The sequence below is a fragment of the Thalassophryne amazonica genome, chromosome 10 (assembly GCF_902500255.1).
Source record: "Thalassophryne amazonica chromosome 10, fThaAma1.1, whole genome shotgun sequence".
Classification (NCBI taxonomy): Eukaryota; Metazoa; Chordata; class Actinopteri; order Batrachoidiformes; family Batrachoididae; genus Thalassophryne; species Thalassophryne amazonica.
This window is the reverse complement of record NC_047112.1, coordinates 69438755-69451164: the sequence shown is the minus strand read 5'-3', so window position 1 is coordinate 69451164 and position 12410 is coordinate 69438755. Positions and strand designations below refer to the sequence as shown.

At 45.8% G+C, this 12410-nt stretch overlaps 1 protein-coding gene across 2 annotated transcripts in view; it reads right to left on the bottom strand.

Moving 5' to 3' along the window:
• The window catches only part of ssbp4 (single stranded DNA binding protein 4), a 388170-nt gene extending 387849 nt beyond the window's left edge, over positions 1-321 (bottom strand). For both annotated transcript variants that reach the window (XM_034180216.1, XM_034180215.1), the window contains exon 1: positions 165-321. In XM_034180216.1, the coding sequence (XP_034036107.1) occupies positions 165-220 (56 nt within the window). In that variant the 5' untranslated portion in view covers positions 221-321. The remainder of the gene's footprint in view (positions 1-164) is intronic.
• Positions 322-12410: the final 12089 nt, after the last annotated feature.

Here is a 12410-nt window from a genome sequence, read left to right as displayed (position 1 = left end):
AGAGAAATATGTATTTTGGAGAAAAGTTTAGTCTGAATAAAGTCGGCGGGAGTGGTTTTAAATGAACACGGCGACTTTCCAAAGTTAGCTGCCTCCTGCTTTGCCCCCCGCCGTCACCGTAAGCAGGTAAAAAGTGTTGAATAAAAGCGCAGTAATTCACTTACTTTTCTCTCGCCTGGCTATCGGAGGGGACGACGGCTCCTTTACCTTTGGCGTACATGCTGGATTCTGTTTTAAGACTTTTGCCCCACTCAACACCTGTCAAAGAAAGCAGCCAGGAAAACGCTCCATCTCCATAGCTACCCCTTTAGTGTTTTTACTCCCCCCTCCTCCTCCTCCTCCTCCCGCTCCTCTCCCTCTCGCGCGCGCTCTCTCTTTCTTTTTTTTTCTTTTTCTTTTTTTTTTTTTTAGCATTTCCAACATTGGCCACAAATCAGGCACAGTTTCTGTTGGGGGAACTTGAAACCGTCCACTGTTGGGTTTTTTTTTTTGTTTTGTTTTTTTTTCCCTCCATAGCGGCTGCCTCCATAGCGGCTGTTCCGCGGGTCTGCCCGCCCTCCCTCCTCTGTGCAAACGGTGGGGGCTCCTTAAAGGGAAACACACACCTCCTGTTTACTGACCTCTGAAACATGAGTAGATGGGGGACAGGGCCTGATGAACAGAAGGACTCAGTGGGTTACCTTAATATTGGGGGGGCGGGGCTGACGGAGATTATTAAAAAAAGTATTTAAAAAATAAAGTTAAACTGAACAGAATGATGAAATGTGGAGAAAAACCAGAATAAATTTAAACTTTCAGTGTAAGAGGAGGAAGAAAAGTTTTTTGTTTTTACCTGATTTTGGGCCCCATGAAAAGAAATCTTACTGGGCCACCTCCCATATTATTTTGTCAGTATTATAATTTTATTGGGCACTTCAGTCTCATTTGAGGGTGGGCGCTAAAGGGGTAAAATATGACGCATATGACGTAATTTCTCTACTTCCGGAGAGGAAAAACTTTCTCTGAGATTCTGGGCAAATTACACACAAACAAAGTGAAAATGCAAAGGAAAAGTGATGATGCGGTGAAAAGTAGACATGTGTTGCTGTTTGTTTATGACCTGGAGCTCAAACGTGTTGAGGCGGTTTTGCAGGCGAGAGAACGGAACTACTCTGGTTAGCTGTGTAGGCTAACACTTACTGACGTGATGTCTCCCACTCACTGACTATATATATATATATATATATATATATATATATATATATATATATATATATATATATATATATATATATATATATATATATATATATATATATATATATATATATAACATCTGTAAGATGTCTCATAAATCACTTCAGAGGTGCTGTCTGGTTTCAAAAACAGTGTTTTTAGATTTAACAGTGTTTCTGTGTCACTAACGTTTACAGAATAGGTATATGAGAAACAGATTTCTACAGAAATAAACTGTTTTGGAGAGTTTTCTCTGCCATCTTGGTTTACTTTGTTTGAGTGAGCAGCGAGCTGACATCACGCTGCCTTCCTTTACTGTGATTGGCTGTCATTCTGTGCTTCCTAGCATCCCTCACACAAGTTGGGGGAATCCCACATGATCTGATGTCACTACCAAATGTAGGTCATGGAAGTCTGATGGCGTCAAATTCTAGATTGTTTCCAGACGGTGCAAATTTTGATCATATTGGCAATATCATATTATGAATGCCTTATTTAAATAAGAAATAAAATTGTAATGGTACTGAAGAAAATTGTTTTTATGACTTAAATCTTTAAAAAAAAAAAAACCCAGAGGTGGTACAGCTTTAAATAATCCTTCTCTTGTTGTCTGTTTTTTTTTTTTTTTTTCTGCTTGTATAAGTTAAATCGACATCGCATTTGTCCTTGTTGCTGTGGTAGCTGGCAAAAGTTGAAAATTTTCGACATTTGATGATTAGTTGTGTCAAGGTGTGTGGCTGCCATGCTCACAGCCAGAGGTGGCTGCATTTTTACATTAACGTCTCATAGAAAACAATGGAACAGTTGGTTTTCCGTCTGCCGCTTGCAGCCAACGTGAACACAGCATAAAGTTGAAATTTCAAGACTAATAAGGGCAGCAAGGTGACTTAGTCTTTGTGCTTTCTACGTATGTGGAGTTATCATGTTCTCCCAGTGTTTGTGTGGGTTTTTCAGCTTCTTCCCACTTCCAAAGACATGCAGGTTGGAGAACTGGAAATTCTGAAATGAACTGTAGGTGTGAGTGAGAGTGTGAATGTGTTTGTTTACCCTGACTCCTCCCAAATGACTGCTTGGATGGGCCCTAGCCCCACCTTAATTGTCAACATGAATGTTGACAATAAAGTCAAAATGTCAAGGATTAAGTCAGACTTTTACTTTGAGTGGAAGTAGAATTTTTTTAGTTTCCAGTTTAAGAATAAAGTATAAGTATCTGGTATAAAGCTGAAATTTAAAGAATAAAGTTGAAATATTGAGAATAAAATGAAACTTTTAGTATATGGGGAAAATCTGAGAATAAAGTCAAAATATCTAGAAAAAAGTCATAGTATCAAGAAAGATATTAAAGCACCAAGAATAAATTTTACCTTTCTGTATGAGAGGAAGATTTTTGTATTTAGTCAAAATATTGAGGATGAAATTTAAATATCAAGGATAATGTGGAAGTTTTAGAATGAAAGAAGAACTTTCTATGCATTGTTTTCTTACTGTATATTTTGTACATAACCTTTTTTAGGGTCTTCTGTTTTTATGCTGATAAGTTTTTGTTGCTTGTCTCATTAATTTGCCTGCTGAAACAAGTGCATTTCCCTGGTGTGGGATCAGTAAAGTGGCATTCCAGCATGAGCTGGTTGAGTCAGGAGTGTGCAAGTCAACCTTGAGAAGAGCTATGCCAGCTGTGTGGAACACAATCATCCGAATGTCATCCAGGTACATCACATTCCAACATTAAAGCACAATTTGCAGCAAGAGCCGGTTTCCCATATGTAATCAGAGCTACTGACTGCACACATATTGCTATAAATGTGCCACAACATAATGAATTTGTTTTTGTTAATAGGAAACATTTTCATTCCATCAATGATCAAATCATATGTGATGTACAAATGCATTGGGTTGGGTTGGGAACAGGCTAGAGGCTGGCATGGTCTGTGATGGGTGGCTGCATGGGTAAATAGTTTATTTGTGTAAGTGTTCAAAAAGAAAACCAGTGCAGGCACATTTGGGCATGTGAACATTCAAATATGACTTTTGTTATTATTATTTACATTTCTTTTTCTTGATGGTGAAACTGGAGCTGCAGAGCTTCTTAAAAGGCCCCTGATTGTCTTCTTGTGTTCAGTATTTGTCAGTCAATGTGTGTGTAATGTTGTAAATGTCACACACTGTCAGCCGTGGTGCACCTCACTGTTTTATCTTCAGTGTGTGCACTGCTCTGAGCCAATAGCGTTTACGGCCAACACACACACTTCCACTAACATTTTTGTTGTGTGGGCCGCTGAAGAGGAGGTACTGCTGACCCACCACCAGAGGGTGCCCTGCCTGATGTGCGGGCTTCAGGCACGAGAGGGTGCCGGAGCAACCGGGAGTGACAGCTGTCACTCATCAACAGCATCAGCTGTCACTCATCTTCACCACAACCACATCACCATAAAAGCCGGGCAGCAACTCCACCTCGCTGCCGAGATATCTACAACCAATAGGTAAACTCTCAGCTGTAATTCAGTATTACAACGTATACGTGTTATTCTTGAGATTGTTTGCAGGCGTACATAGAGTTTATCCGCAGCTGGAGGCTGAGTCGGTGGAACTGTGGAGGAGACGATGGATTTCGCTCCTCACCGGATAAGTAAGTCACACAGACGCTGCATGTAATTGTGATCAGGAGGTGGAGGTGTGTTTCCCACCTACCGACAGGAGAGGACGTTTGCTGACTGTTTACTGGGTGTGTTTTCGGCTCCTCTCTGGACGGTTGTCTCCTATCTTCGAGCCTGCCCACACATCACTTTTGTATATTTGACTATAATCCAAATTCTGCATTTGTCTGTATTTCGTTGTGCACATTTCACAACAGTAAAGTGTTGTATTTTTGGCTCACCCATTGTCCATTCATTTACGCCCCCTGTTGTGGGTCCGTGTCACTACACTTTCCCAACAGGATATCTCATCCAGCGTCATGGATTCCAAGGGGCGTCAACCATCTGAACAACCAATGGAAGAGCAGGTGCACAGGCGCCAGCGGGAGGCGTGGTAGGTGAGTTGCAGCAAATCCTCACCACCTTCACTGCTCGGTTGGATTTAATGACCGAGTCCAATGCAGTCGACTTCCGCATCGCGGCTGCGAGGTCCGGCTGGAATACTACTGCGCTCCGCGCCGCCTTCGTAGAAGGACTGTCGTCGGTCCTGAAGGAGCACCTGGTGGCTAAGGATGAGCCGCGGGATTTGGACGGGCTTATTGATCTAGTTATACGATTAGACAATCGGTTAGAAGAACGCCGGTTTGACTGCTAATGAGGAGGTTAAAGTCCCCCCCAATCTGACGGCAGTGCCCGAGGAGTACCACGATCTTGCTGATGTCTTCAGCAAAGATCTGGCACTCACTCTTCCCCCGCACCGTCCGTATGATTGCGCCATTGATTTGATCCCGGGCGTTGAGTACCCGTCCAGCAGGCTGTACAACCTCTCACATTCAGAGCGCGAATCAATGGAAACCTACATCCGGGATTCGTTAGCTGCCGGGCTGATCTGGAACTCCACCTCCCCGATGGGTTCTGGTTTCTTTTTTGTGGGCAAGAAAGACGGTGGACTCCATCCATGCATTGATTACAGAGGGCTGAATGAGATTACGGTTCGCAATCGATACCTGTTGCCCCTGTTGGATTCAGTGTTCACGCCCCTGCACGGAGCCAAAATTTTCACAAAGCTGGATCTTAGGAATGCGTACCACCTGGTTTGGATCCGGAAGGGAGACGAATGGAAGACGGCATTTAACACCCCGTTAGGTCACTTTGAGTACCTGGTCATGCCGTTCGGCCTCACTAACGCCCCCGCTTTGGTAAATGACGTCTTGCGGGACTTCCTGCACCGATTCGTCTTCGTATATCTGGACGATATACTCATTTTTCCCCGGATCCTGAGACCCATGTTCAGCATGTACGTCAGGTGCTGCAGCGGTTGTTGGAGAACCGGCTGTTTGTGAAGGGCGAGAAGTGTGAGTTCCACCACACTTCGTTGTCATTCTTGGGGTTTGTCATCTCCTCCAACTCCATCGCCCCTGATCCGGCTAAGGTTGCAGCGGTGAGAGATTGGCCCCAACCAACAAGCCGTAGGAAGCTGCAACAGTTCCTCGGCTTTGCAAATTTCTACAGGAGGTTTATCAAGGGCTACAGTCAGGTGGTTAGTCCCTTGACAGCCCTGACCTCCTCCAAAGTCCCCTTCACCTGGTCGGATCGGTGCGAAGAAGCGTTTAGGGAGTTGAAACACCGGTTTTTGACTGCACCAGTTCTGGTGCAGCCTGATCCAAGCCGCCAGTTTGTCGTTGAAATGGATGTCTCTGACTCAGGGATAGGAGCCGTGCTGTCCCAGAGCAGGGAGTCTGACAAGGTCCTCCACCCCTGTGCCTATTTTACAGCCGGACCGCCAAGCGTCTGAACCCCAGGCAAGCCCGCTGGTTATTGTTCTTCGGGCGTTTTGACTTCCAGATCACCTACCGCCCCGGGACCAAGAACCAAAGATCTGACGCCTTGTCCCGGGTTCACGAAGAGGAAGTCAAAACCGAGCTGTCAGATCCAATGGAAACCATCATCCCCGAGTCCACTGTCATGGCCACCCTCACCTGGGACGTGGAGAAGACCGTCCGGGAGGCCCTGGCAAGGAACCCGGACCCAGGGACCGGCCCAAGGAACAGACTTTACGTCCCACCAGAAGCAAGAGCTGCGGTCTTGGACTTCTGTCACGGTTCCAAGCTCTCCTGTCACCCAGGGGTGCGAAGAACCGTGGCAGTGGTCCGGCAGCGCTTCTGGTGGGAGTCGATGGAAGCTGACGTCCGGGAGTATGTCCAGGCCTGCACCACCTGCGCCAGGGGAAAAGCCGACCACCAATGGGCACAGGGACTCCCCCAGCCGCTACCTGTGCCTCACCGCCCCGGTCCCACATCGGCCTGGACTTTGTCACGGGCCTCCCGCCGTCCCAGGGCATGACCACCATCCTCATGATAGTGGACCGGTTCTCCAAGGCGGCCCACTTCGTGGCCCTCCCGAAGCTCCCAACGGCCCAGGAGACAGCAGACCTCCTGGTCCACCATGTCGTACTTCTGCATGGTATTCCATCTGACATTGTCACCGATCGTGGTCCCCAGTTCACCTCGCAAGTCTGGAGGAGTTTCTGTAGGGAACTGGGGGCCACCGTAAGCCTCTCGTCCGGGTACCATCCCCAGACGAACGGACAGGCAGAGTGGACCAAACAGGATTTGGAGCAGGCTCTCCGCTGTGTGACCTCTGCGCACCCAACGGCCTGGCGCAACCATCTGGCCTGGATCAAGTACGCTCACAATAGCCAACTTTCATCCGCCACCGGCCTCTCCCCATTTGAAGTATGTTTGGGGTACCAGCCCCCATTGTTTCCGCTCATGGAGGGAGAGGTCGGGGTGCCCTCGGTCCAGGCCCACCTCAGGAAGTGCCATCGGGTGTGGCGTACGGCCCACTCTGCCCTGCTGAAAGCCCGGACGAGGGCCGAGGCCCATGCAGATCGCCTGCGGTCCCCGGCCCCTGTATACCAGCCCGGGCAGGAGGTTTGGCCATCCACCAAAGACATCCCACTGCAAGTGGAATCCCAAAAAATGAAGGACAGATTTATTGGACCGTTCCCCATCCTGAAAGTCCTCAGCCTGGCCGCAGTGAAGCTGAAGCTACCAGCTTTGCTGCGGATCCATCCAGTCTTTCATGTGTCAAGGATCAAGCCCTGCCACACCTCACCTCTCTGGACCCCCGGACCGGCGCCGCCTCCTGCCCGGATCATTGACGGAGAGCCGGCATGGACAGTACGCTGGCTCCTGGACGTCCGTCGGAAGGGCCGGAGGTTCCAGTACTTGGTGGACTGGGAGGGGTATGGACCTGAGGAACGCTCCTGGGTGAAGAGGAGCTTCATCCTGGACCCGGCCCTCCTGGCCGATTTCTACACCCGACACCCCGACAAGCCTGGTCGGGCGCCTCCAGGATTCCTGTTGTGTGGGCCGCTGAAGAGGAGGTACTGCTGGCCCACCACCAGAGGGTGCCCTGCCTGAAGTGTGGGCTTCAGGCACGAGAGGGCGCCAGAGCAACCGGGAGTGACAGCTGTCACTCATCAACAGCAGCAGCTGTCACTCATCTTCACCACAACCACATCACCATAAAAGCTGGGCAGCAACTCCACCTCGCTGCCGAGATATCTACAACCAATAGGTAAACTCTCAGCCGTAATTCAGTATTACAATGTATACGTGTTATTCTTGAGATTGTTTGCAGGCGTACGTAGAGTTTATCCACAGCTGGAGGCTGAGTCGGTGGAACTGTGGAGGAGACAATGGATTTCGCTCCTCACCAGATAAGTAACTCACACAGACGCTGCATGTAATTGTGATCAGGAGGTGGAGGTGTGTTTCCCACCTACCGACAGGAGAGGACGTTTGCTGACTGTTTACTGGGTGTGTTTTCACACACCCACCATTAACTGTCTCTGCCTCCTGCCAGCAGTACCAGATCTGACAGCTGGAGATGGTGGCCACCTGGGGACTCGGGACTTGGAGGCTCCAGTGTGCTCCAGATCCGGTGGCGGGGGAAATCGTGTGGGACCCGGCTCTTCTCTGGACGGTTGTCTCCTATCTTCGAGCCTGCCCACACGTCACCTTTGTATATTTGACTATAATCCAAATTCTGCATTTGTCTGTATTTCGTTGTGCACATTTCACAACAGTAAAGTATTGTATTTTTGGCTCACCCATTGTCCGTTCATTTACGCCCCCTATTGCGGGTCCGTGTCACTACACTTTCCCAACAATTTTTCCTGTTTCATGTTAATTCCATTTGACAGGGACCCAAATTAAGTATCCCTGTGTGTCCCCACATCATTTCCAATCATCTGTAACTCACGCTCAGTGTAATTTCTTTTCTGTGTTCATGTTGACTGATCGTGACAGAGGGGGATTCCCAGCTCCCAGGGCCTATTTGCATGCATTTGCATATTTAAATAGGGCTTGGAAAGGGAGGAGCTTGATACGTCTGCATATGCATTCAATTCTACGTTCAGCGGGATGTACAAAAGAAACGTGCTTGGATCCATGCGTACGCACAAGTCGATACATCTGGATAGTTTTGTGCTTATGCCAGTTTCTGGGTTTTGGCGTATGCCATGTATCAGTAGGAAATCCACGCAAGTCTTTGTACGTGAGGCCCTTGGTCATTTTCTACAATCATTGTCCTGGTGCCAATTATGTTTTTTTGTGGGAGCATTACAGTGCCACATACATGTCTGGCATATACAGTGTATTCAGTGTCCCACAGCTGACACGGAACATTATTAACCAGCTCAGGAATGATTTTTTTTTTTTTAACCGGCTTGGGAATGTCAAATTTATGGCAGAACCCAAAATTGGAAATTTTCAAATGTCATTTCTGTTCAGAAGGAACCAGTCAGAAAAAAAAATGCTGGTTCAAAGCGTCGACCCAGAGACATGAATGTCAATGTAGAGAGAAGTGAATGTTTCTCCAAATTCTACACATTCACTGCGCACAGATACACATCTGATGGCCATGTCCAGGAAGTCACTGAAAGCCTGACTTACTGTAGCTTAGATCCATGGCAAATGCAAACCCAGACAGCCCCATTCCTGCATCAATGGAGGCAAAGCCTTTAGTTTTTACCAACAAAACACAGCATTAATCTTAATTCCATAGCCCACCATGAAATAAATGATAAATGGACTGCATTTATATAGCACTTTTCCATCTGCATCAGACGCTCAAAGCGCTTTACAAATAATGCCTCACATTCACCCTGATGTCAGGGTGCTGCCATACAAGGTACTCACTACACACCGGGAGCAATAGGGGATTAAAGACCTTGCCCAAGGGCCCTTAGTGATTTTACAGTCAGGCTGGGATTTGAACCAAGGATCTTCTGGTCTCAAGCCCAACACCTTAACCACTAGACCATCACCTCCCATTAAATAAACATTTAAACCAAAATCTCAAAGACAAAATAGCCATCGTGAAGTGTAACACTGCTAAAGGTCTGTTGCTACTTCATGCCTTCACTAGCCTCCACACTTTGTCAGACAGGAATCAAAAAAACAATTTTCTGTCTCTTCTCACGCTCACAAAGTTAAGCTGTGGACATTTACCCACATTATTGTGTGAGACAAATGTGTGGTTGAAAAGCAATGATTTGATTGAATACAGCCCTTTCAGAAGGGGATTTGGTGACCTTGATAACTGGTTAAGATGGATAACTAGATGAACTGGGGGCGGGGGGCTTTATAAATGAGACAGACTGCACTGACGCACAATAGAAGCTATTAGGCTTGCTCTCCCTTTTTTTTTTATATAAACCTGGGATCACCACAGCAGATCTGAGATTGATCTTAACATGTGCAAAGTTATTGGAAAGTCTGTTATGCACATATAACTGAAATTCAATGTTGAATCTGCACTTGAAGCTGAGTGAGGAATCAGCATGTCTGGATTTGTAATTGTCCTGGACCAATTAAAGAGCCTTGGGGAAACAAAAACAGAAGTTATTTCTGAATTTGGTACTTGAGCTTCTAAGCCAGATATTATGGTAAACATCCCTGCAGTGGATGCTGTGTATCTGGACTCTTTTCACCCCATTAGTGCAGATGCTTTAATAGATTTGATCAAGAAAATGAAGTAACCCTTTCGTCCAATGCTGTGTTCTTCCAACTGGTGCCCCCACTATATTGGTCATTGCTGAAGGACTTGTTGCACATAATTAATAACAACTCAGATTTTGGCTATTAGAGGTCATATGATGATGCACTTGTATTCATGTGTGCACTTGTGTGAACGGTCTGTAAGCATACAGCAAACAGCTATGGAGACTGCCCAAAACAAAGTATTCACTTTTCTGAATGTTTCTGACAGTGTTTACGTCACTCTGAGCAAACATCCCAGCTCGCACGAGAGGTACTTGTTGATGAACAAAGAGCGTCACCATGCCACGTTTTCACAAAGGATGTGGCTAGTCTGCCAGCTAGATGCTGTTAGTCTGTGAGCTATTGTTGTTAGTTGCAACCAAAGATATTGTGTTTTACAACTGTCCCTAGTTGACTTTTCCTAAAATTTGACTGGATTGTTGAAATACAACACGTTACAAGCAGTTGAAGATTATACTATGGCTTAGATAAGAATCACTGATTCTAATGTTTCATAACTTATGTTCCCTTCAAAGCTCATCAGTAGCTGAAATCTTACCAAATGGTTAAAAATTCCAAATGTTAGCTTCAATCAATAACAGACATTAGCGATGGGAAATTTATATATTTTTGATGCTATGAATGTCGTTTCCTGGTGTCTCCAATTCCTGGTGTCTCAGTGCCACTGAATTTTTTCCGTGGATTTTTTCTTCAAGGAAGATCATGAGGATATCAAGATATCGAAGATGGGAATGCCGGGTCTGAGAGAGGTACCACTGAGCTGCTACATTTGCACAGTATGTTGGCAATAAACAGCTCCACATACAAGTCAAGCACACCAACTTGCTTCCTATCACCAAAGTATCAGCTGGAGCGTCCTCTACCTCAACACAGCATGGAAAAGGAGTTTGGTTCCAGTGTTTGCCAAGCAATCATACGTGCATACAAAATCATTGAGGAGCATCAAAATAACAAAACCCGGATGTAAGACAGCCATTTGTAGTTCCACATGTGACACACCAAGATATCAAGCAACAATTATCCTACTGATTTCTGGCAATGTCGCTGTCAACCCTGGCCCTGGGAAGGCTAAGGCCAAGAGGAAACCTCCTGACGACCTCCAGTGAGCAAATATCCAATAAGACTTGCTATAAGCTGGTTAAAAAAGAACCAGCACTGAGTTTTATGTGATGGTTGTGAGCCATGGCTACTTCACGCATGCTTACAGATGATGTCAGATAAATATTTTCATTTATGTAAATTGTCAGATGCTTGGTTCTGTCCTACATGTGTTCTTACAGATTTGAGTGATTTTCTCTTTGACACTAAAATGGACTCAAGAGTCTGATCAAGGTACCTCAGACCTCTCTGACTCTTGCCCATCTAAATATAAACCATCTGTTGGCAATCCTTGAGGATTTGAAGATTTTTCATCAGAAGCATAACATAGATATGTTGATTCTGTCTGAGATCAAACTTAATTCAAACATCCCATTAAATGAACTCTCTGTTTCAGGATACAATGTTGTGGCTCACAGAGACAAAACCAGGAGGGGCAGTGGATTCCTCGGCTATGCTATGAACACACCGCACAGTCAGGATGTCTGCAGCTGAAGGTATCTGGACAGGGATCGAAACAGATCATCAGCACCCAATTCTGGTTTATGTTCTCTATCGACCACCGACCTCTTCACTTCCCAAGTTCCACAGTGAGCTGGCGAAGGAATTTCAATCCAAGACAGCCTGGATCTTCCAGGAGATTTCATCATTGACATCTCATCCTCTCGGGGCCAAACCGTACTGCAATCTGCCAATGGCAGTGGTGGACTCTAAGCCCACCAGAACCAAAGCCACTATGATGTTTACCATAGACTTGGTGTTTGTTCCGTACACAGCCAGAATTTCTGAATCTGGGGCCATACCAACTTCTTTTACTGACCATGATACAAAAGGCCTCACTGAGTTATCAAATCGAGAAGTTGGAAAAATTATGATAGTGAAAGTTTCACTTCTGACCGTACCAACTTCCCTTTTACTGCTTTTTTGTTTTGTTTTGTTTTTTTTGACTGAAGATGAAGCTGCTTGGTACATTTTCAAGGAGTTTGTTTGAAGAGTTACAAATGTCCCTGTGAGGAAAATTAGTGTGAGGGGTCTGAAATACGATGGATAACCGATGATCTCAGAGACCAGATGTACAAAAGGGACCACGTGAAAAGGCTAGCCTTGCATGTAAAAACCCCCAGCGCATGGAAACGGCTCAAGGTGGCCAGGAATCAAATGAAGAAAAGTATCATCAGTGTAAAGAAGACGTACTATGGTGCTCTGATTAAGGAGAGTTCAGGGAAATCACTTTGGAAAAGCCTTAAATCGCTGTTTCCAAAATCTAAAACTGCTGCTTCAGACACACTTTTGATAGAGGGCAAAGAGCTGACTGAACTATTACTACTATGTACTAATATGGTCCCTTTGCATATGCTTTCAACAGTTTTTCACCAGTGTGGGTTGCTCAAAA